At 35.1% G+C, this 24,560-nt stretch overlaps 4 protein-coding genes across 4 annotated transcripts; all 4 read left to right on the top strand.

Moving 5' to 3' along the window:
- The first annotated feature begins 1,201 nt into the window (after positions 1 to 1,201).
- Positions 1,202 to 1,603, top strand: LOC147570135 (uncharacterized). The gene has a single exon (XM_086663985.1). The coding sequence runs from the start codon at positions 1,202 to 1,204 to the stop codon at positions 1,601 to 1,603; it is 402 nt and encodes a 133-aa protein (XP_086520111.1).
- A 7,199-nt stretch (positions 1,604 to 8,802) lies between these two features.
- On the top strand, positions 8,803 to 9,393 carry LOC147570134 (uncharacterized). The gene has a single exon (XM_086663978.1). It carries the CDS (start codon positions 8,803 to 8,805, stop codon positions 9,391 to 9,393), a length of 591 nt encoding a protein of 196 aa, XP_086520104.1.
- An 11,155-nt stretch (positions 9,394 to 20,548) lies between these two features.
- LOC147570133 (uncharacterized) lies at positions 20,549 to 21,136 on the top strand. The gene has a single exon (XM_086663966.1). It carries the CDS (start codon positions 20,549 to 20,551, stop codon positions 21,134 to 21,136), a length of 588 nt encoding a protein of 195 aa, XP_086520092.1.
- Positions 21,137 to 22,279: 1,143 nt separating this feature from the next.
- LOC147570132 (uncharacterized) lies at positions 22,280 to 22,705 on the top strand. Its single transcript, XM_086663958.1, has one exon. It carries the CDS (start codon positions 22,280 to 22,282, stop codon positions 22,703 to 22,705), a length of 426 nt encoding a protein of 141 aa, XP_086520084.1.
- Positions 22,706 to 24,560: the final 1,855 nt, after the last annotated feature.

The raw sequence follows: 24,560 nt of genomic DNA, 5'->3' as shown, positions 1-24,560 counted from the left end.
AATCTGGAGTCTTTTACAACTCTTTTGGAGAGTTCGTTAGGCCATTAGTCTTTATCAATTACTTTGGTTAAATTTAACTTTTTTTTTTTTTTGATGAAGGAGTTAAATTTAACTTATGAAAAAAATGCGTTCAATCATGGGGCTGCCCTTTAAACTTTTATTTAACATAAAACTTGACTTGTGTTTTGGACTTCTTCCATTTGTGACATGTTCTTGTTTCTCATTCAATTATTTAGAAATTTTTGTGGTTTATGTCCATTTGTAAACTTGTCCACGTTGCCATATGAATTATTTTAGAGAGAGCGTCAAATCATCCTCCCTTTGTTGTCATTTGTATTAAATGTGACAAAACAATCATTTAAGAGGTAGAGAAGATTAAAACATCAAATAGAAATCAGTATTAAATCTCTACTTACATTTGTTAAGATAATTTGGGATTATGAGAAATTCAAGAAAGATAATGTAAGACCATTTGGATTTGTAGATAAAATGTGTTATCTAAGATGAACTAAGATCATACTAACCATACCCACACAAGTACATAACCAATTAATTATGCTTATGCAAGTGTCTCTTTGGATGAAAATGGGGAAGACCCCAATTCAAAAATTGATGTTGTCGCCTCCCACTGATCTGAACATGTAGAAAGAAAAATGTCTAGATTAATAGAGGACAACTACATCCGCTTTTGGTCTGCGATCCACCTCAATTTAGGAAAAAATAACATTTATCTTAATATGATATAGAATCCACAACTCTAATATATACCATACTCCCCTAAAGTTTGTTTTATATGAAAATTCTAAGGAAAAAAAGGACCAATCACAAGCTCTCTTCCTAAATCAACCAACCAGCCACACTGTTAAGAACATGGAGGAAATAGTGGAAGCTCTCTCTCTCTCTCTCTCTCTCTCTCTCTATATATATATATATATATATATAGCTAAAGAACAAAACCAAATACCATATCTATTAGAGACCAACATTATAAAACCATCAAAACCCATGTGAGGAAGATAGAAAATTAAGGAAGCTCAATCCCTTTACTCTGATTGCAATCAATCCAAGATAGAAAAACATCCTCCTACTCCTACCTTAGCAATAATTTGCTAATCACTTTTGTTTATTATATAGATTTATCCACTCTTGGTCCTTAATTAGTTTAAAAGAGAGATTGATAGACAGAGAGGGAGAGAAAGAGATGGAAATTGAAGTAGCAAAGTGTGAGTGTTGTGGATTGAAAGAAGATTGTACCCAAGAATACATAAGTGAAGTAAAGGCGAAATTCGACGGTAAATGGTTATGTGGTTTATGTGCAGAAGCTGTTAGAGATGAAGTCATTAGATCATCATCATCATTTGGAGGAAAGAAGAAGCATCAATCTTCTCCTTCTTCTTTCTCTGATATTTTGATGGATGATGCTGTGAAAGCTCACATGTCATTCTGTAGAAAATTCAAGTCCAATCCGGCAGTCCGGGTAGCGGACGGGATGAGGCAGATGCTCATTAGAAGAAGGTCAGGGGACTTATCAACATCTTCATCATCTACTCCAAATTCAAACAAGTATATGAGATCTGCAAGTACTTCTCAAGTAGGAAACTAGACATCTTTCCGGCTTTACTAGTAATTAATTATCATTTAGATCTAAGTATGGTTAGCTAATTCTCCCTCTTTCCCTGTACAATTTATCATCCGAAATTGAGAGACTTTTCATATGAGAAATTATAGCCTCCAACAATTTAGCAAAAAGTCCAAAGATAAATTCTCGAAGTACCTAGTGGGCAAGGCCCAATTGAAAATGGTGGCCTTGGTCGACATAATTACTTATAACTCTCTCTGTTAGAAGAGTTAACTACGTCACATAAAATACGATTATTCCTCTCTAACCAAGTACGGTTTATACATGAAGTTTCAGTAAGTTTGATTATTGGGGTTTGCATTGTCTCGAAAGATACTAAAACTTAAAATTGTTCTCCATCAAGAAGAAACTTGTGTTATGAGTATAGTTCTTGGAGAGTATTTTATGGACCAATTTGATATTCTAAACCCTAGAAGATCAAGAAGAGGGTTTTCACTTTAGGCTTTAGCATATTTAAATAAAACTAAGGAGAGAAAGTCAGCAACCTAGTTAGTCCACTCGCATTGAGTGCATAACTACCATTATCAGCTTATATCATAATTTTGTCTGGCATAATTATGCATCATCATAATACATATTTTGTGAGCAAGTCAAGGTTGGCTTCTACGGAAGCGTCGCGAAGTTTTTCAAAACCGTCAGAAACTGTCACTCAAAAAACTGTCGGAATATACTGATGAACAACATGACAAGAAGGAATAAGAACACCGTCGTGGAGAGTCAGCACAGAGAGTAATCAAAAGCGTCAAAAATTTGCCGAAAGCGTCACAAAGAGTAATAAAAAAGCGTCACAAAGAGTCATAAAAAACCGTCACAATAAGTTGACTGAAAACGTCACCAAGAATAGATCAATAAGCGTCACAAAATTGAAGCAGTAAACATCACGAATAAATGGGCAGAAAATACACTAATGACTGAAAATTCTAAAAGTTACGTTATAAACTGTCAGGAAATCCATGGGAAACAAAAGAATCCATAGATAAACCCTAGGTTTACAAACGCAAAAACCTAAAATTGTAAATTTTGTATTAGAAGCAAAAGAGTTGAAATTTTGTAACGCCGAAATGAGTATCAAGGCTGTCCATGCTGATAGAGAGAGCCAATAACAAAAGCAATTTTGTGCAGCTCAACCAAGTAGAGAGAGAAAGAGGAACTGAAAATGGAGCACTCCGACCAGTGACGGATCCAGAATTTTATATTGGGGGTGCGAAGTTACATATCTAAATTTGTTTTTGCAAACACAATAATTAACAGACTATTTTTACTTTTTTGCAGTGTTAATTGGAGAATTTATTTCAAACATTCCACGTCACTAAATAGGTAATATAACTGATGTCATTTTAGTTAATTTATTGAATTTTTGGGGGTCATTTTCTGTTTTCTTTCCCTATGAAAATTTTGAAATAAAAAGAAGAAAAACATAAGGCCTGAACTAGGTCAGGTTTCTTGAAAATTGCAAGAAATAGGAGAGGAACTCATTGTTTTTATCCGGGACATCTTTATCGCAAGTGACTTCGATCCATCCATAAATATGCCTACAATAGCTTTAGTTCCTAAGATTAAAACCCCAAGTAAGGCCTCGGACTTCAGACCGATTTCTCTTTGCAAATAGAATTCGACCTTACCTTGAGGACTGTATATCTTGGGCTCAAAATGCTTTTGTTTCTGACCGACAAATCATGGACAACATAATTATCACTCAGGAACTCCTCCACTCCATGAACATGTCTAAGGCTAAAAAGGGGGCCTTCTCCCTCAAGATGGACATGACCAAGGCCTATGATAGAATGGACATGGCTAAAAAGGGGGCGTTTTCCACCACAAGGTGCTTTCGGCCCTGGGTCTTCATGGCACAACCCTCAGCTTAATCATGCGGTGTATTACCACGTCCCGATTCAATCTCAAGATCAACGGGAAATTAGTTCGAGACTTTTCGGCCTCTAGAGGCTTGAGACAAGGGTGTCCTTTATCACCCTATCTCTTTATCCTAACCTCCCAATCACTCTCCCTCTTAATTTCTTATTATTCTCAACAAAATATGTTTACAGGGTATCAAATCAACCAAGCCTGTCCGAGGATTACACACTTATTATTTGCGGACGACTTGATTATTTTTGGTAATGCTAACATAAAAAACTTAGATGCTATTTTACAATTTATGGCATAGTATGAAGAATTTTCAGGACAAAAGGTAAATTTCGAGAAGTCTCCACTCTATTTCAGTCGAGGAGTACCAGAACCAATCCAACAACAATTCATCAACCAACTGAAAGGCCCAATAATGACGGACCAGGCTAAGTATCTCGGAGCTCTTATTCTCTAGCCAGGTAAGCGTATTAAAAGTCATGAGTGGCTGGTGGACAAATTTCATAACTCCTTGGCAGGTTGGAAGCAAAAAGTTATCTACCAAGTTGGTCGTACTGTCTTGATCAAATCGGTTCTCGGCTCCTACTGCACTTACCCCTTCAGTTATCAACTTTTGCCAACAGGGGTCCTTGACCAACTCGAAAAGGCAGAACGCAATTTTTGGTGGGGTCACGCGGCACATGAAAAGAAACTCAATTTCATTAAATGGAAAATTATTAGTAGTCCAAAACAAAAAGGGGGTCTAGGTATTCGTACGTTACAACAAGTCAACGAGGTGCTTATAACCAAAATGACTTCGAGACTCCTGACCAAATCTAGTGCCGTCTGGGTCAAACTATTAAAGAGTAAATATGTTAACTACGATGACTTTTGGTCGTCTAATGCCCCCCTCTCTCCCTCCCCCTTTTGGAAATCAGTTCTCAAGACTAGAGAAGTAATGGGGGAGAAGGTCTTACGAATCATAGGAGATGGCACCACAATCAAAATACAACAGGACCCTTGGATCCCTAATACCCCTCATCACAGACCCATTTGTACTAAGGAACTACCATCAAATGTTTTCTGGGTAGCTGATCTCGTTTTAACAAGTACTAACAGTTGGAACATGCCTATAATTTCTTATTATTTTGACAACCAGACGATTTAAGAAATCACTAGGATCAAACTCCCACCAAGAACACAAAAGGATAGATTGATATGGTGTCCAACAGAAAGTGGCATATTCTCAACAAAGTCTTACTACACAGAAATCAAAGAACTCCCACTACTGTGTGAGACAACACAGAATTTTCCATGGAAACAGTTTTGGAAGAGAAAAGAGATGAAACCTAACATACAAATTTTCATTTGAAAACTTATCCATGACGGGTTAGCTACCCTTAGTAATATTGGGAAGAGGCTAACAAAGATACCTCAAATATGTTGCATGTGTGACTCTAGTGAGATTGAAACAATGGACCATCTTTTTGGTAGTTGTCCCAGATTCAAACAACTCCTGCAACTTACAGATGAAGTAGATCTACATCAGATAAACATAGATACAGTGGATTGCCTCAAAAGGATACTCGAAGATCAACACAACTGAGATAAAAAATGGTATTAAAAAACGTATCTAATGTGGAATTGGTGGAAAATGAGGAATACACTTATCTTTAGCAACATCCAACCAGATTTACAGAGATGCTGGTAGATCACCCGAGAAGATCTCATGTACGTAAACTATCCGGATAATCCTATTTCTACTAACATGTCTGTAACCACAGAGAACTGGTGTCCTCCTCCCATGGGTAGCATTAAAATTAATTTCGACAGATCAAACAAAGAAACCAGAGCTTCGAGTGCAGCAGTGGCTAGAGATGAACATGGAACAATTCGAGCTGTGAGAACACACATGTTTACTCCGGTTTCCCCTCTCCACAGCGAAATGATGGGGTTTCTGTCGCCGTGGAAATGGCGGAAGAGATGGATGAAAGGATTTATATAGAAGGTGACTTTAGGGTTTTGCTGGACTTAATCTCTGTCGTCGATCCAACTATATCGTGGCGATAACTTAACGAGATCGACGATCTGCGCTCACGCACGCGTCTGCTGAGGTCTCCCTTGCTTACTGCCCACGTGATAGCAATATACTGGCCCACGAGCTGGCAAATTCCGTTTCTCCCCCTTAATTTGGCTAGTTAGTCGATTTGGTACCTAGGTTAACTTTTGTGTTACCTCTTTCACCCAGCTGTGTGATGTGTTGGAAAACGTTGTAACCTTTTAATGTTGAATGGTATTTGCTTTCCTCAAAAAGAAAAAAAGATTGCAAGAAAAATAGAAGCCCAAAACTCTCTCCAAACACATCCATCTTTTTTTTGTTGAACAACACATGCATCTTTTTTTTTTTGAACAACACATCCATCTCTCACTCTAAAATATTTTTCTCTCTAACGAGCTCTGCAACTCTTTCAAACAGGTGATTGGTATTTGATAATCACGACTCCCACGTTAAAGAAATCGAACTGAAACTAACTCCCAAGAGTCATGACCCAAGTATCAATTATTAACTATAAGTCAGATGGAGAAACAGACTGAAAGAGTCTTGTTTAAATGAAGAATTAACCAAATATAAAAATTGGAGATTTCTTCAATTGAATCTCTCTAACTATTACGGATCAATTCAATCTCTTTAGCCATTTCCAAATATAAGAAATCTCTCCAAGTACAATCTCTCTTACTATTACTACTAATTCAATTTATTTATTTATTTTGGAGGGGGGGGAGGGGGGGCGCAAGGGAGTGCGACCGCCGTGCGGCACCCCCCTCTATCCTCCCTTGACTCTGACAGAGGAATGAACGAGAAAATGAAAGAACTAAAAAGTACTGGTTTAAGTGGTTCCGGTTCTAAACCGATATAGGTCATGAAAAGTAGGATTCAAAAGTATTTTTAACATTAACCCCAACTCCAATTACAATGTTTTTGCCAACAACTGGTAGGCCAGTTAGTAAGTGTATCCTCTCCTCAATACAGAGGTCCCAGGTTCGATTCTATGGAAGTGCAAATCTAATAATATTGAACTTGGATATAAATAAATTAATATGTTTAGACTTTAGGCCATTAATTTCGTCGGACTTTAGGCCATCAGTTTCGTTGGGCTTTAGGCCAGTAGTAATGCGACAATTATCATACTTATCACATCATATCGATGCATAATGCCTTTGTAATGACCACTGTAATCAATAGTAAGAAAAACACAATATATTTGAAATTTTGGCGAATTCTCTTAAACGTTAGTATTTGATTGATCTAAACGCTTTTCGGACATGAATTATGAAAGTAACTTACCTCTAACAATTTGGATGGCAATAGTGGCTAAATAAGACACAAAGGCCGCAACTTTGGGACATAAAGGAAGATTTTCGGCATAAAGACTTAGTCAACCAATATTGACTTAGAGAGCATATTTATCTGTTAGTCCAAAAGAGAGAACTAATTTACATATTTAATAAGAGAAATGAGAGAAGGAATAAATACGAACAAGGAAAGAGAATATATGACATAATCTTGCAATAGTGATAAGGGGATCGACCCTTTTGGCGTTAAAGTAGCGTGAATTTCCATCCAACGGGCTGGATTCACCCTGGTTTCATCAAGAGAGAGAAAGTGGCGTGCAATCAAGGGTTGGTGGAAATTCACGCCCAGAATTTCGGCCCCCCCTCTCTTGTTCTGTAAGAGGCAGTTTCTAAAAATTGAAGAGGAGGTTTAAGAGGCAGCAATAGGCAGTTTCCAAATTGGGATGGTTTCCAATTTTTTGGCTCAATAGGCAGTTTCCAATTTTTTGGCTTATAATATATATAAATAGGGGTTGAGTGCTTTGTAATCAACACACCAACAACAACACAACAACTACTCAATAGAGAGTTAGAGAGTGTGAGCAAGTAAGAGAGAAAATTTATTCATAGTTTTTGAGCGGTGTTAAATTTCTCGGTCGTCGAAGATTTAGTATAGAAGGTTAATTTCTATACGGTACCATCTTGGGACGAACTTGCGGGTTGTGTGAGTCGTCTTCATCTATCCTTCAATAAAGATTTCTTGTTCGCCCGAGGACGTAGGCTTTAAAGCCGAACCTCGTTAAATTCTGTTCGCATATTTGATTTTGACTTAGCTTTTCGATTAATCTTCATAATCGGATCAATTTCTAGGATAGGTTCGACAGCTTCCGCGACTTTTAATTATAACATGTTCCATAATCTTGAGACTTCAGGATCAAATTAACCGTACTCCACTGATTCCTTAGGGTCGGCGGGTTCACCTTTGTACGTATTTCTGGTTATCTCATGTAAACAAATAACGATTTGCTGAAACCGTTACCCATCTCTATGAATCAAAGTAGAAAAATTTATTTCTTTTACAAAAGGCTAAAACCAGATTTCATGGCAAATGTGAAGATCCGAGTTCAAGAAAAAAATAACAAGAGAAAAAGAAAGTGAAAGAGATGATGAGAGAGAGAGAGATTTTTAGAGAGAGAAACAGAGTTGACTATACGAAACTAAAAAGAGGACATTTCTAGAAATTCTAAAAATTAAGAGTCTATCCATAGAAAAATAAAAAATAAAATTATTTGAGTATTTCATATGAACTAAGCAGGTATGCGCGAATTTGGAAGCCATTTGGGAGTTATAACCATGGATCCAGTCATCCAGTTGGCCGTTTTACGAAGTAAGGAGCTATGCACGAAACTGTCAATAAATTAAAGGATCATTTGAGAATTAACCATAGATCCAGTCATCCAAGAGGCGGTTTTGAAATGGGGTGACTAATAAGATATTTATTTCTTATAAAACAAGTAATTATTTCATTAATAGTTTATTTTCAACCACATTGACACAACCGCATAGTGTCCGTGTACTCATGGTTCGATCACTTTGACTTTATTTCTTTTTTTGCAAAAAGAACTAAATTTCATTTAATTTAGATGTGAAAGGACATATTTTATCGATTTTTTTTTTCAGATAACAATAATTCATGTAAATATAAATCTTAAAACTTATTTCTACAAAAACAAAGTCATACTTTATTAATTAATAGAAGTTTCTGTCCGGCTTACACTCTCACTTCAGCAATCGGTTTTCTCCCACTTCTCCTCTCTCTATTCTTTTCTCCCTTTCTCCTATAAATAGTCAAGTATTCGATTCTATGTTTATAAGAGGCATTATTTGATTCTATGTTTACAAGAAGCAGTAACTCAATTTGGGTATCTACAACTTTTCATCAAAAAACCAGAAAACTTTCATCTTCTTTTCTTTTATTACAACAAACCATGAAGATTCACCCCATCCCTACAGAGAAAAGCATCACTTTCAATTACAATAGCAGTCCAAGTCTCTTCGATGAATCCGACACGTTAATGGCAAGATCACAAAACAAACTTCACCGTCTTCCTCATATGTTTGCTAGTGTTTTAGAACTCCCTTTTCGTTCTGATGCAAATGTTTCTGTCGAAGAAAACCATGATTGTTTCAGGTTCAGAGTAACTACAGATGATTTCATGGGTGATGATGTTAGGGCACATACAATTGAGATATATCCTGGTGTTACAAAGATCGTAATTACTAACGACAATGTACGTGAACTGTCTTTGAGTGATCTTCAAGTTGATATGTGGAGGTTTAGGCTTCCTCCTTCAACAAGACCTGAACTTGCTGATGCTGTTTATGTTAATGGTGAACTTATTATAACAGTACCAAAAACTATGGATTTTTTTGAGAATCCAAATGCAGAAGAATATAATGAAGTTCGGGGAGATAGAAATGGTGGTGATTTTAGAGACAGAGTGGGTCACTTTCTTCTTCCGTCGCTGAGAAGTTGGGGGACTACTGCGAAAAATATTCAGCATAGACGACAAAACTAGATATTTACTTAAAGACAAAGTTTAAAGTTCAAATACTAAAAAGGAAAAAAAAAAAAATCATACAAAGTGATCCAGGAGAATCTCTATTTTCTGATGTGTCAAACGGTTCGTGAATCCGAATTTTCTAGAAGAAGTTATTCAAAATTCCATACGAAGAGTCAGCACAGTCCTTAAGGAGCATAAATGCTAATTCATGCATCTTGTAAGTTGGAAGATATGTCCCAACTCTATAAATTGTAAGTTGAAGTCTGTCTAGGATCATCAGATTCTAATTAAGAAAAAGTTTATTTGAAGTCTACGACTTATTTCTAGCCCTGTATCTCTTCGGAGTTTTCCTTAGAGTGGTGAGCTTATTCGGCCCTGTATCTCTTCGGTTTTCCTTAGAGTGGTGAGCCTTTTTGTTCTAGCTTGTGTTCCCTTCTCTTATCTCCATTGTCCGGCATCACAAAGAGTTTACGAGAACTTTTACGATATAATATTTCTAGTTATTAAGATGTTTATGCATCTATCAACATAAAATACCTTGCAACGAAAAAAAACAAAATACCATATATGTATATTGTATATATTTTTATATATCATTATGTAACAGTCTACAAATTATGTATGAAAGAACACAATTTTAGTTAATTTATTATCTTTTGTTATTCTGTATTCATGATATTGTTTTTGTTTATATGGACTATACGATAGTAGTTACAATATATTGATTCAATATAAAGCCTTCGTCCTAAGAGACCATCTAAATTACTTTTATTTATACTCAAGTTTAATAAATCTTAAATTTACGCTTCCACAGGATCAAATTTAAGAGCATTCGTGTTGTGGAGCGGGTGTCCAACCACTACACTAAAAAGCTGTGGGTGTATTCATGATATTATTATACCCAATCTAGTATTATACAAGTACAATTGAACAATTTCGTATTTGATATATATTAGCTCGAACTTATTACAAAATTAAATGTCTATTGAACTTATCATTAAAGATAGAATAATGACACTATGTCTGGCACGAGTCTCGGGCCGAATTCCGGCGGGGACGTGTCTGGCCAGGATCTAGAGAGAAAGTGAACAATTTTCTTTCTCTAGATCCTGGCCCGACACATCAACCTACTAAAATTCGGTCGGGACTTTGTGCCGGACACGTCGTCACGGTTGTTAAAGATAACTAAGAAAGGTTTGAATTTTTTTTCTCTCTCTCCACTCTCCCTTTCTCCATTCTTCTCACTGTAAGTTCCAACAAAGGGAATGGTCCTTTCATCAGAACCACTCGTCACGGTTATTAAAGATAACTAAGGCTCTTCTTCTGCAAGACTCTATCCAAATCCGCCACTCGGTGGTTGGTGTTCAATTATATGTTCTTTGAGACTATGCCTTCAATTCCATTCTTCGTCTCCCTAGTCGCAGTCTTCTTGCTGGCCTCAACCCAAAATGAACTTTAGAGTGTCGTGTCGGGCCGATAGGCGCGCCGCAGTCACGCATTCGAGCAATAGCCTTTGCCTTTCTTCGCTATGTAAATAGAGGCTAATCCCGGAAGGACAAGGACAAGGACAAGGAGAGGACCGAGAGGGTCTTTTCATAGTAAATAAGATGGCATAGACATAGAATGGGATTGATGGACAAATGCCAAATGCCACAGAAGAAGCTGTTATTGACCTGTGAAAAGTTACGTTTAGGTTTCGAATAAAGAGAGATAAACTTGAAATTACATTATTATTGAATGAAACAACTATGGCTCATATTTATAGACGAGAGCTCGTCTTAACAAGTAGTAACAGTTTTAGTTTGTTACAACTGTCTAACTAACATTCAAAGACTTCTGCTATAGGCACCTCAACTATAGTGTAACTAAAGTGTAAGTCTTTATCATCTCCATCTATGTGTTCTAGCATGCCCCTTCAAGCTGAGGGTCGGTAAGAACCAGAAGCTTGTTCCTGAGTGGAAGAAAGAGCTCTTTAGAAAGACCTTTGGTAAAAATGTCAGCAGGTTGTTCGTGAGATGGGATAAAATGAAGTACAATTTTCCCTTCAACCACCAAGTCTCTAATAAAATGATAGTCAACTTCAATGTGCTTAGTTCTAACATGAAATATAGGATTCATAGCTAGACTTCTAACACCTAAGTTGTCACAATAGAGATGAATAGGTGCAGATAAAGGATGGTGAAACTCTATCAGTAGATAGGATATCCAAAGAAGTTCATAAGCGAATAGAGAGTGCTCTATATTCGCTTCTGTTGAGATTTTCCTGAAGTACTCTCCTTTTAATTCCTTCTTATAGTCTAGTATTTCCTCTCCCTAAAAGTTCTCCCTCTCTCATCATCTTTTTCACTTCATATTTTTTCTACTTTGTTCTTCATATTTGTTATAAAATTTATGAGTTATTTCCTTTTGCCCCCCTACTTTGTGACCAATTTCCTTCTTGGCCCCCAATTTTTCATAAATTCAAATTTGGCCCCCTATTTTCAAGTAAATGTCATAACTACCTTTCCTAATTTCAATATAAAAATATAAAAAAGGAGATATTTCCAGCTCACCTATTTTTAAGTAAATGCCATAACTACCCGGATTTTTTTTCTTCATATTTTTAATATTTTTTTTGATATTAGGAAGGGTAGTTACGGTATTTACTTGAAAATAGGGAGCCAAATTTGAATTTATGAAAAATAGAGGGCAAAAAAGGAAGCTGGTCACAAAGTAGGGGGTGAAATAACTCAAAATTTATTTATGTTGAAAAAACGTTGTTTAACTGTAAAGTCAAAAGTTAAAATTATAAACTTTAATTGAAATCATAAATAAATTTTAATTGGAATCAAGTATTTTTAGGAAAAAAAAAATATATAAAAGTAAATTACATTACATTGCCCAAACTAACTTTTGACTTTTTTACTTATAAGCAACATTTTTGCCAAACATATTTATGATAATTATTTTTACCTTTTTAAATCAAATGAACTTCTACTACAAGCAAAAGAACTTCTAATTTTAGTTGTCCAACGACACCTAAGGGCTATGCAAGAAATTGGTCACAAATTAGGAGTCATTTCAGAAACAACCCCAGATCGATAGGCGGTTTGAAATGGGGTGAGTAATAAAGTAGTAATTTCTTTATTTCTTTATTTCTTTTAGAGTTATTTTCTTTTTAGCCCTTTACTTTGTGACCAACTTCCTTCTTAACCCCCTATTTTTCATAAAATTTAAATTTGGCCCTAATTTTTAGTGTAAATTTTATAACTACCCTTCCTTTGAATATATTTTCAAAATAAAATTAATTATAAAACATCTCTCTCCATCTCACTTCCACCTCACCTCTCTCCATCCCACTTCCACCTCACCTCTCTCTTCTTCGACGAAGGTCGCCGACCGAAATTTTTTCCGACCGACGACCTTCAAACATCAAAAAAAAAATATAAAAATCTCTCCTCTTTCTCTCTAAACACTCCGGCGAAGTGGTATTCCTTCGCCGGGTGTCTGGTTCACCTAAATTACTCTAATTTCTATGCAATTTTAGTAAATCTTAAATTTGCGGTTCCATGAGATCAAACTTAAGAAATTCGTGTTGAGTAGGTGTCCAATCACTACACTCACTAGTGGAAGACGTCTTCATGATATTATTATACCTAATCAAGTATTATACAAGTACTATAATTGAATCATTTTGTATTTGATATATTAGCTCAGATTTGTTACAAAATTAAATGTTTATTGAACTTATCATTAAAGATAACTAAGAAAGATTTGAATATTTTAATTGAAATGACATAAGGTTAAACCGTGATCTTTGCAAGCAAGTAGATATTACATAGTTCATCGTTTCTTCATTTAAATCCTTGCACGTTCCACAGTTGAGACTTTCCTTTGTTTCAACTTCAGTCCAATGCATAACCAATTACCAACTGCGTTCCAGTTTCAGTCCGTGAAATGCCCACTTACACCTTTAGTCTCTATTTGAAATATTTTTAAAGTTAAAGAATAACAACATATGCAATAGGACGATGTTTCAGGAAAATAAAAGAAAAATCGGAAATAATGTGAAAAACTGAAAAAAAATTCACCTAACGCATCCTACAAGTCGCCGACAGAAAGTAGTAGAAACTAATAAGTAGAAACTAATACAAATTAATAATAGATTGAGATAAACTCTTTTCTTTTAATTAATTCTTGTGTATACAATAGGAGATGTTCTTCCCCTTATATAATTACAACAGTTACATATATATAATATATTATATAACGTATTTAGTATATCCCACATATCCCATATATCATATATATCATATATATCATATATTCAATATATATCCCATATTAAGAGAATATATTCTATATTATGTATATATGCTATATTGAGAGAATATATCTTATATTCAACAATATCTCATATATCATATATATCAATATATTCAATATATATCCCATATTGAGAGAATATATTCTATATTATGTATATATGATATATTGAGAGAATATATCCTATATTCAACACTCCCCCTCAAGATGGAGCATAGATGTCAATCATGCCCAACTTGTCAATCGCTTTGTTAAATATTCGTCCGCAAACTCCTTTTGTAAGAATATCTGCAAGTTGATCTTCTGATTTTACGAATGGAAGACATATGCACCCTTTGTCAATATTTTCTCTGATAAAGAACCGATCCACTTCAACATGTTTCATACGGTCATGTTGAATTGGATTATGTGCAATCATAATTGCCGCTTTATTGTCACAGTGCAGATCCATTGCTTTCACAAGCTTAAATCCAAGATCCTTCAATATATTTCGTATCCATAGTAATTCACACACCCCTTGAGCCACACCCCGTAACTCAGATTCTGCACTTGATTTAGCAACAACTTTTTGCTTCTTAGCTCTAAATGTTACCATATTCCCACATACAAACGTAAAATATCCAGAGGTTGACCTCCTGTCTGTTATATCTCCTGCCCAATCTGCATCGGTGTATCCCATTACTTCCATATCACCACCTTTCCGGAATAAGAGACCTTTTCCCGGAGATTTCTTCAAGTACCTTAGTATTCGAAAGACTGCATTCATATGTTCTTCACTTGGATTATGCATGAATTGACTCACGACGCTAATGGAATATGCAATATCCGGTCTAGTATGAGAAAGGTAAATTAGTCTCCCCACTAAGCGTTGGTACCTTCCTTTGTCACATGGAACTTGATCTGAAAATATTCCCAAGTGATGATTTGCTTCAATCGGTGTATCTACCGGTTTGCAATCAAGCATCCCAATTTCAACAAGAAGATCTAATATATACTTTCGTTGGGACATGAAAATACCTTGACTTGATCTTGCAACTTCAATGCCTAAGAAGTATTTTAACTGCCCCAAATCCTTCATCTCAAATTCCTGCGACAAATAGTTTTTCAGAGCCTCCATTTCCACTGAGTCATTTCCAGTAACAACCATATCATCAACATAAACAATAAGAGCAGTAAGTTTGCCTAACTTTTGTTTTATAAACAAAGTATGATCAGAATTACTTTGTTTATATCCAAATGCCTTCATGCTCTTTGTAAATCGTCCAAACCAAGCTCGTGGTGACTGTTTTAACCCGTACAATGCCTTCTTTAATTTGCATACTTTTCCTACTTCAGAATTCGTGACTCCAGGTGGTAACTCCATGTATACTTCTTCTTCTAAGTCTCCATTGAGAAATGCATTCTTCACGTCAAACTGTTGTAATGGCCAACCTTGATTGGCTGCAAGAGAAATGAGTACACGAATAGTGTTTATCTTTGCCACCGGGGCGAAGGTCTCCTCATAATCCACACCATACGTCTGGGTATACCCTTTGGCAACAAGTCTGGCTTTGTACCTGTCAACACTTCCATCTGGATTCGTCTTTACTGTAAAGATACAACGACACCCAACAATACGATATCCGTGGGGTTTATCAACAAGTTCCCAAGTGGAATTCTTCTGTAATGCATTCATCTCTTCATTCATAGCTTTCTTCCATCGTGGATCTGATAATGCTTCCTGCAAATTACTAGGAATAGATACAGAGGATAATTGATTCATGGTGCATGTAAATGACTTAGACAACCTATTGGTGGACACATAATCAGAAATTGGGTATTTGGCTTTAGAATTAATATCTGGTTCATAAGTAAATTTTGGAATACCTTTAGTAGATCTTTCTGAACGTCTAGGTTGAACATCATTAACAGTGATAGGATCAAGTAATACCTGAGGTTCGACATTCGGAGGCATGTCTTCGGTAGATGGTGTTAGAATGTTGGAGTCACAGGCAACTTCTACTATTTCAGCTTGATCTCCCCCTGTTGTCTGATCCTCTCCATTCTCATTAAATTCATCTTCACTACCCTGATCCCCCCTGTAATCTGATCTGGTTCACTCCCCTTTCCATCATCACCTAGATTACTAGGCCTATTGAAATTACTTGTCAAATCCTCTAGTTCCTGAAATATATCCCCAATAATGGGGAACTTTCCTTCACTATCATTTTGTTTCTCCCCCTGAAGGGAAGATCCCATAAAATATGCATCTAATTCTCGAAACGAAACATCTAATGAGATATATACTTTCCCCTCCTCAGGATCATAACAACGATAACCCTTTTGAAAATCAGCACATCCAAGAAACACACACTTTCGAGCACAATGATCTAATTTTCCTCGTTGATGTTTAGGTATATGAACAAAGACAACACACCCAAAAACACGTGGTTCTAGGTTTGGCATTGCAGGGATGGTGATAAGGTCATGGAGTTTTTTGAAAGGGGTCTGAAATTCAATGACCCTAGATGGTGTGCAGTTTATCACATAGGCAGCAGATTTTAACGCCTCTCCCCAATAATTTAATGGCATATTCATTCCGAAAAGAGACGCACGAACAACTTCTAACAGTTGTCTATTCATTCGTTCAGCTAACCCATTTTGTTGTGGGGTATAAGCTTTAGAAGTTTGATGTCGAATGCCATTATTTCTCAGGAACTTCGCCATGTCATTACTAGTAAATTCTCCTCCGTTATCAGATTGATACACTTGTATCCTCCTTTGGAATTGGGTCAAAACCATCTGAAAAAATACTTTAAATACTTCAAAGACTTCACTTTTATGAGTGAGTAGCGATACCCACGTCATACGAGTACACTCATCGATAAAAGTCACAAAGTAACGAGCTCCAGACAAAGAAGGAATACGTGCAGGACCCCATACATCAGAGTGAATAATACTAAAAGGTTCTGAACTTTTATTGAAACTTGGAGAATATGTAATACGGTGACTTTTAGCAAGTTCACAAATATCACACTTAAATTCTGAAACACTACACTTCGAAAATAACGATGAATTTAATTTCTGAAGATATCCGAAGGAGAGATGACCCAATCGCCGATGCCATAACCAAACATTAACTTTTGCTTCTTCAATTCCTCCAACTTTATTCACCTGATGAATCCTCTGCTCTCCACTACTAGACAGGTCCAAATAGTAGAGATTGCCCTTTCTAACACCACAACCAAGAACCTGCCGCGTCACTATGTCCTGAAAAATACAGAATTGAGGCCAAAACGTCACAGTACATGCAAGTGCAACAGTGATCCTACTGACTGATAGGATATTATACTCTAGCGCGGGAACAATGAGGACAGAGTTTAATGTCAGATTTTCAGATATGTCAGTGGAACCTTCCCCAATTACAGGAGAGGAACCACCATTAGCTGTGTATATAGAGGTTTGGGTTGAAGGTATAATGGATGATAATATGCTAGTGTCATTTACCATGTGATCTGATGCACCAGTATCAATTAACCAAGTATTATTCAAAGAATTTACAGATAAAACAATACCTTTAATTTTCATACCTGACTGGGCAACATTCACTGATGGAGGAATTATAGCAGAATCCTTCTTCGCAGATATGTTTTTCCTAGGTCGCTTTGTAAAATCCCACCATTCCGGATACCCAATGACTTCATAACACTTCTGTTTTGTGTGTCCCATCTCTCCACAGTGGGTACACTCAAGATCAAGGCGTAAGGGTCTAGCCTCTTTGTGAGAATTCCAGGAACCTTGAGGTTGTCCCTTTTTATAGTTGACTGCCATAACTGAAGACTCAGTTACAAGTGTTTGGGTTCCCATCACCTGTTTGTGAACTGACACCCTTCGTACTGTCTGATAAGACTGTTCCAAAGTAAGTGGAGGGTCTTTTCGAAGAATCTCACCACGCACCTGATCATACATACTATCTAATCCAGAAAGGAACATGTGAACTCTAAGACGTCCTACATATTGTTGTAAGATGGCAATAGACTCAACACTTTTTCCTTTCACATTGTTGCGTTGGTCAATTTCTTGAAAAATTGCTGCTAATTCATCATAATAGGTCGCAATAGATCGACCAGCTTGTTTTGTTGAGAAACACTTCCTATGTAACTCAAAGATTTGAGTTTCATCAGATGTGTCTGTATACATAGCTTCAAGAGAGTCCCAAACTTCTTTCGCAGTTTCCAAACAAACATACCTGTTCATTAGTGTTGTGGACATTGAGTCACACAACCATCCCTTCACCTTATCATTCTCCGAGTACCAATTTTCATATTCTTCACTTCCTTCTGCAGGTTTCGCTTTAGTGCCACTAATATACCCCCACATCTTCCGACCATTAATACGCATCTTCATGACCTTTGACCAAAGGGTGTAATTATTCTCATTCAGGGTATTACCTAATGGAAAGGGTGCATCGATGTGGTTATGAACAACGTGAGGGTTTGATAGTACCATTGTTGCATCATCATTGGAACCCATTGAGCTTTCAATTTCAAGATTCGCAGCGGAACTCAATTCAATTCAATTCGAAATAACCAGGTTCAATTACCGAACCTGCTCTCGATACCAAGTAGAAACTAATAAGTAGAAACTAATACAAATTAATAATAGATTGAGATAAACTCTTTTCTTTTAATTAATTCTTGTGTATACAATAGGAGATGTTCTTCCCCTTATATAATTACAACAGTTACATATATAGAATATATTATATAACGTATTTAGTATATCCCATATATCCCATATATCATATATATCATATATATCATATATTCAATATATATCCCATATTAAGAAAATATATTCTATATTATGTATATATGCTATATTGAGAGAATATATCATATATTCAACAATATCTCATATATCATATATATCAATATATTCAATATATATCCCATATTGAGAGAATATATTCTATATTATGTATATATGATATATTGAGAGAATATATCCTATATTCAACAAAAGTCGTCTTCTGGAGATGGCCGGCGACTTCATTGCCACTCTTCTCTCTCTTTTTTACTCCTCTCTCTCTCTCTCACACTCTTTTTTCTCTCTCTTCACTCTCCCTTTCTCCATTCTTCTCTCTGTAAGTTCCGGCGAAGGGAAGGTTCCTTCACATTTTAAACCAAATTTGAAAGTGTGTTTTTAAACCATTTGAGTTCGGGACTAATATGAAATGGGGGCTTGAGCAAAAGTTCTGTCGAACTAGAAGGGGTAAAGAAGGAAAAAAAAACTCCTTAAATTAATTAAAGAGAGGTAATAGAGTTTCTTATGTCTATCACTTGAATAAACTTAGAGAGAGAAAGTACTAGTGCTTTCTTTGAAGAAAATCCTTTTATGAAGAAATTTGAAGTAATCAATTGGTATGTATCTATAACTATTATCTAATGTTTTTGGATGTCTTTTTTCTTTGTTAATGAAAGAAACAACAACAATATTAGTGTTTATGTTGAATGGAGATTTGTGATTGAAGGATACTTAGTTTGAGTGTATGGTGTTAGATCCTTATGTTATAGTTATCTTTTCTTAAATTTCCAACATCAGGATCCTTCGTTTGGAAAATCAGACGAAGGTAATCCAAGGAAAGCAATCTGGTTCTACTAGACGAACTTCGCCTGGTAAAACGAGACTGCCTCGTCTGGTTTTCCAGACGAAGGTTTCGACGAACGCTTAAACCAATATTGGCTTAGAGAGCATATTTGTCTTTTAGTCCAAAAGAGAATTAATTTACATATTTGATAAAAGAAAAGAGGGAAGCAATAAATATGAACAAGAGAAGATAATATATGACATAATCTTGAGACTTGAGGATCAAGTTAACCAGGCTCCACTGATTCCGTGGGGTCGTCGGGTTTATCGTTATTACGTATTTTTGGTTATCTCATGTAAATAAATAACGAGTTTACCGAAACCGTCACCCATATCTATGAATCAAAATTGAAATTTTTTTCTTTACAAAAGGCTAAAACCAGATTTCATGGCAAATGTGAATGTCAGAGTTGAAGAAGAAAATAACAAGAGAAAGAGACGATGAAAGAGAGAAAGAGTTTTTAGAGAGAGAAATAGAGTTGACTATACAATAGAATTAAAATGAAGGTAATTCTAGAAGTTCTAAAAATTTAAGAGTCAAACAAAAAATAGTTATTTCTTTTTTGGTCCTCTATTTTGCGATCAACTTCTTTTTTGGCTCCCCATTTTTTATTTATTCAAAAACGGCCCCCACTGTTTGTCATTTATCCAACCCAAGGCGGTTTTGAAATGGGGTGACTAATAAAATATTAATTTCTTTAATTCTTTTAAAACAAGTACTTATTTCATTAATAGTTTATTTTCAACCAAATTGATCCAACCGTATAGCGTCCGCGTACTCATGGTTCGATCACTTTGACTTGATTTCCTTTTTTAGGCAAAAAGAACTAGATTTCATTTAATCTAGATGTGAAAGGATAGATGTTATCGATTTTTTTTGTTCAAAATAACAATAATTCATGTAAATATAAATCTTAAAACTTATTTCTATGAATACAGTAATACTTTATTAATTAAAAGAAGTTTCTTTCCGGCTCACACTCTCTCTCTCTCGCTTCATAAGTCGGTTTTTTCCGACTTCTCCTCCCCTTGTTGTTTTCTCCCTTTCTCCTATAAATAGTCATGTATTCGGTTCTATCTTCATAATTAAGAAGCATTATTTGACTCAATCTTTACAAGAAGCAGTAATTCTAGTATTTGGAATCATATTGATTATTGTTTTATCTATTTGGGTATTCTACAACTTTTCATCAAAACCAGAAAACTTTCATCTTCTTTTCTTTTATTACAACAAACCATGAAGATTCACCCCATCCCTACAGAGAAAAGCATCACTTTCAATTACAATAGCAGTTCAAGTCTCTCTGATGAATCCGACACGTTAATGGCAAGATCAAAAAACAAACTTCACCGTCTTCCTCATATGTTTGCTAGTGTTTTAGAACTCCCTTTTCGTTCTGATGCAAATGTTTCTGTCGAAGAAAACCATGATTGTTTCAGGTTCAGAGTAACTACTACAGATGATGATTCCATAGGTCATGATATTAGGGCACATACAATTGAGATATATCCTGGTGTTACAAAGATCGTAATTACTAACGACAATGTATGTGAACTGTCTTTGAGTGATCTTCAAGTTGATATGTGGAGGTTTAGGCTTCCTCCTTCAACAAGACCTGAACTTGCTGATGCTGTTTATGTTAGTGGTGAACTTATTATAACAGTACCAAAAACTATGGATTTTTTTGAGAATCCAAATGCAGAAGAATATAATGAAGTTCGGGGAGATAGAAACGGTGGTGATTTTAGAGGTAGAGTGGGTCACTTTCTTCTTCGATCGCTGAGAAGTTGGGTGACTACTGCAAAAAATATTCGGCACAGATGACACAACTAGATATTTACTTAAGACTATAAGTTTAAAGTTCAAATACTAAAAAGGAAAAAAAAAATTATACAAAGAGTTTACGAGAACTTATACGATATGCGGTAATATTTCTAGTTATTAAAATATTTGAGCATTTATCAACATAAAATACCTTGCAAGGAAAAAAAAAACATAAAATACCATTTACGTATACTGTATATATTTTTATATATCATTAATTATGTAATAGTCTACAAATTATGGATGAAAGAACACAATTGTAGTTAATTTGTAATCTTTTTTTCTTCTGCATTCATGATATTAGTTACCAAGACATTGATACAATATAAAGTCCTTGAAGACCAGCCTAAGAGCGTCTTTCCGAGAAAAAAGATAGAAAACCAAAACAATTTCATCAAACACAACTTACAGTTGCCGATTGGAGGTAACCACCGGCTTCATTGCTCATCTTTTCTCTCTCTCTCTCTTTTCACTCTCCCTTTCTCCATTCTTCTCACTGTAATTAAGTTTTCAATATGAGATGAAGGATCCACCTGAAATGGGGCGACTAATAAAATAGTAAATTGTTTTAATTCTTATAAAACTAGCACTTATTTCATCAATAGTTTATTTTGAACCAAAATTAACACAACCGTATAGCATCCGTGTACTCTTCGTTTGATCACTTTGACTTTATTTTTATTTTTTTTGGAAATTAAATTAGAATTCATTTTATTTAGATGTGAATGGATATCAACGGAGGTTTGAATCCAGATGGTATCGATTTTTTTTTAATTTATTAATAATTTATATAAATATAAATATAAATCTTAAGACGTAATTCTACCAGAAACAAAGTCATATTTAATTAATAGAAGTTTCTGTCCAGCTTACACTATCTCACTCCGGCATGGGCTCTCCGCGATTTCTCCTCTTTTTCCTTTTATTTTTCTCTCTCGTTCTCATATAAACCGCCAGGTATTTGATTATATCTATATAAGGAGTAGTATTTGATTCTATCTTTACAAGAAGCAAAAAAAAGTTGGTCTATTTTCGTATTTTCAATTTTCCATCGAAACCATGAAGGTTCACCCAATCCCTAGAGAAAAAAACACCACTTTCAATTACAATATCAGTTCAAGCCTTTCTACATGTAACAGATTAATGGCAAGACAAAATAAACTTCGCCGTCTTCCTCATATGTTTGCTAGGGTATTACAACTCCCTTTTCATTCTGATGCCAATGTTTCTGTTGAAGAAAACCCTAATTGTTTAAGATTCGTAGTAACTACAAATGATTTCGTGGGTGATGATATTAAGGTACATACGATTGAGATTCATCCTGGTGTTACAAAGATTGTAGTTACTAACAACAATGTAATTGAACTGTCTCTGGACGATCTTGAACTTGATATCTGGAGGTTTAGGCTTCCTCCATCAACAAGACCTGAACTTGCTAATGCTGTTTATGTTAATGGTGAACTTATTATAACAGTACCAAAAACTATGGATTTTTTTGAGAATACAATTGCAGAAGAATATAATGAAGTTTGGGGAGATAGAAATGGTGGTGATTTTAGAGGTAGCTAGAGTGGTTCATTTTCTTCTTCGCTGGCTGAGAAGTTGGGGAACTAGTTCAAAAAACATTCGGCATAGACACAACTAGATATTTACGTAAGACTAAGTTTAATGTTCAAATACTAAACAAAAAAAAATTACATTAAGAGTTCAAGAGAACTTTTACGATATAATTACTATAGTTATGAAAATATTCATGCATCTATCAACATAAAATACCTTGCAGCAAAAAAGAAGAAGAAATAGGAGTAATATACCATATATGTATATATTGTTATATATCATTATGTAATAGTCTACAAATTATGTATGAAAGAACACAATTATAATTAAGTTGTAATATTTTATTCTTCGTTATTCATGATATTGTTTTTTAATATGATCCGCGATAGTAGTTACAAGACAATATTAATACAATATAAAGCCTTGAAGGCCATCCTAAGAGCGCCCATTTAAATTGTTTTTATTTATCCTTATGTTCAATAAATCCTAGTTTTCTATTTCTTCGAGATATAGCCTAAGACTTCCGTGTTGCGGAGTGAGTGTCCAACCACTACACCAAAATTTGGTAAACGTATTCATGATATTATTTTACCTAATCAAATTTTATTCAAGCATAATTTAGACAATTTTGTATGATGTATTAACTTGAATTTATTACAAAATTAAATGTCTATTGAAGTTATCACTACAGATAATGAAAAATATTTTGAATATTTTAATTGAAACGCCATAAGGTTAAACACTGATCTTTGTATGTAAGTAGATGGATATTAGAAAGTTCATAATTTCTTCACTTACTTCATGTAAGTCCTTGCACGTTCAAAAGCTTATCCTCAGCTTCAGTCAACTCAATGGGAGAGGGACACTCACACGTTTAAAGGTTGGGAGTTCCCGTGTTTCAGCTTCAGTCTATGAAATCCCCACTTTTCACCTTTGGTCCCTATTCGAAACTCTAATCTCGACGTTGAAAAATTGCAACGGTCCATACCTAAAACGTGCAAATACACCGTTAAGCTAGGAAGGAAATGAACGATGCAAAACCCATCGAAGGAAATGAACGACGCAAAACTCGTCCGTTTGAATTTCAAATGGGTAATGTATCATGGAAGGAAACAACAAAAAGAGTTACTGAGTTATACTAGCCAAGAAAGTATTTCAAATGGGTAACGTATCATGGAACACTTACTCGGTTGGAACAGCTTTTCGAGGTGGCTCTGTATGTTTTAGATCAAAACCCTTGAAAATTTTCAAAGATTCAGATTAGAGTTTCAGACAAAGACTAAAGGCGAAAAGCGGACATTTCAAGGACTAAAACTGAAACACGGACACTTTCAACTTTTGAACATGCAAAGCTACGTGTCCCTCTCCCATTGAGTAGGTCTAGCATTGCTGTTACAATTAACTAACTCAAATTAATAGTTCTTTCAACAAAAAAAAAAAAAAAAAAAAAACTCAAATTAATAGTTTACCAATAGTTGAAGTCTTTCAACCAAAACATAAAATAGTTGCAGTCCTTACTGAAAATAATTAATAAGAGATACTATGGCTGAAGTTACGTCTGGAACAAGTTAAGAAAATAGCCAAAGCTATCTCTAGAGATATCTCTAATTGTTCCTCATCGATATTTGAAGTTGATACAATATGAATCAAGTCTTCGTATATTTGAAAAATAACAAATTATTTCTCTAAAAAAAAAATAATCATATCACGTAAGTAAATAAAATAACTTTAGAGTTTTTGTATTGGAGACACAAAAAATTAAAGATCTCTATGTTCGCCTTTTAGGAATGAGAATCTTAATTTTGCATAGGATTAATAAGATTTTTTTTTTAATTTTGCATATGTGATGCTCTTAATACGTGAG

This window comes from Eschscholzia californica, unplaced genomic scaffold, assembly GCF_041429995.1.
Source record: "Eschscholzia californica isolate CP2 unplaced genomic scaffold, dmEscCali1.0.p SCAF_1, whole genome shotgun sequence".
Lineage (NCBI taxonomy): Eukaryota > Viridiplantae > Streptophyta > Magnoliopsida > Ranunculales > Papaveraceae > Eschscholzia > Eschscholzia californica.
The sequence above is the reverse complement of the archived record's forward strand: the minus strand, read 5'-3'. Positions and strand labels throughout refer to the sequence as shown.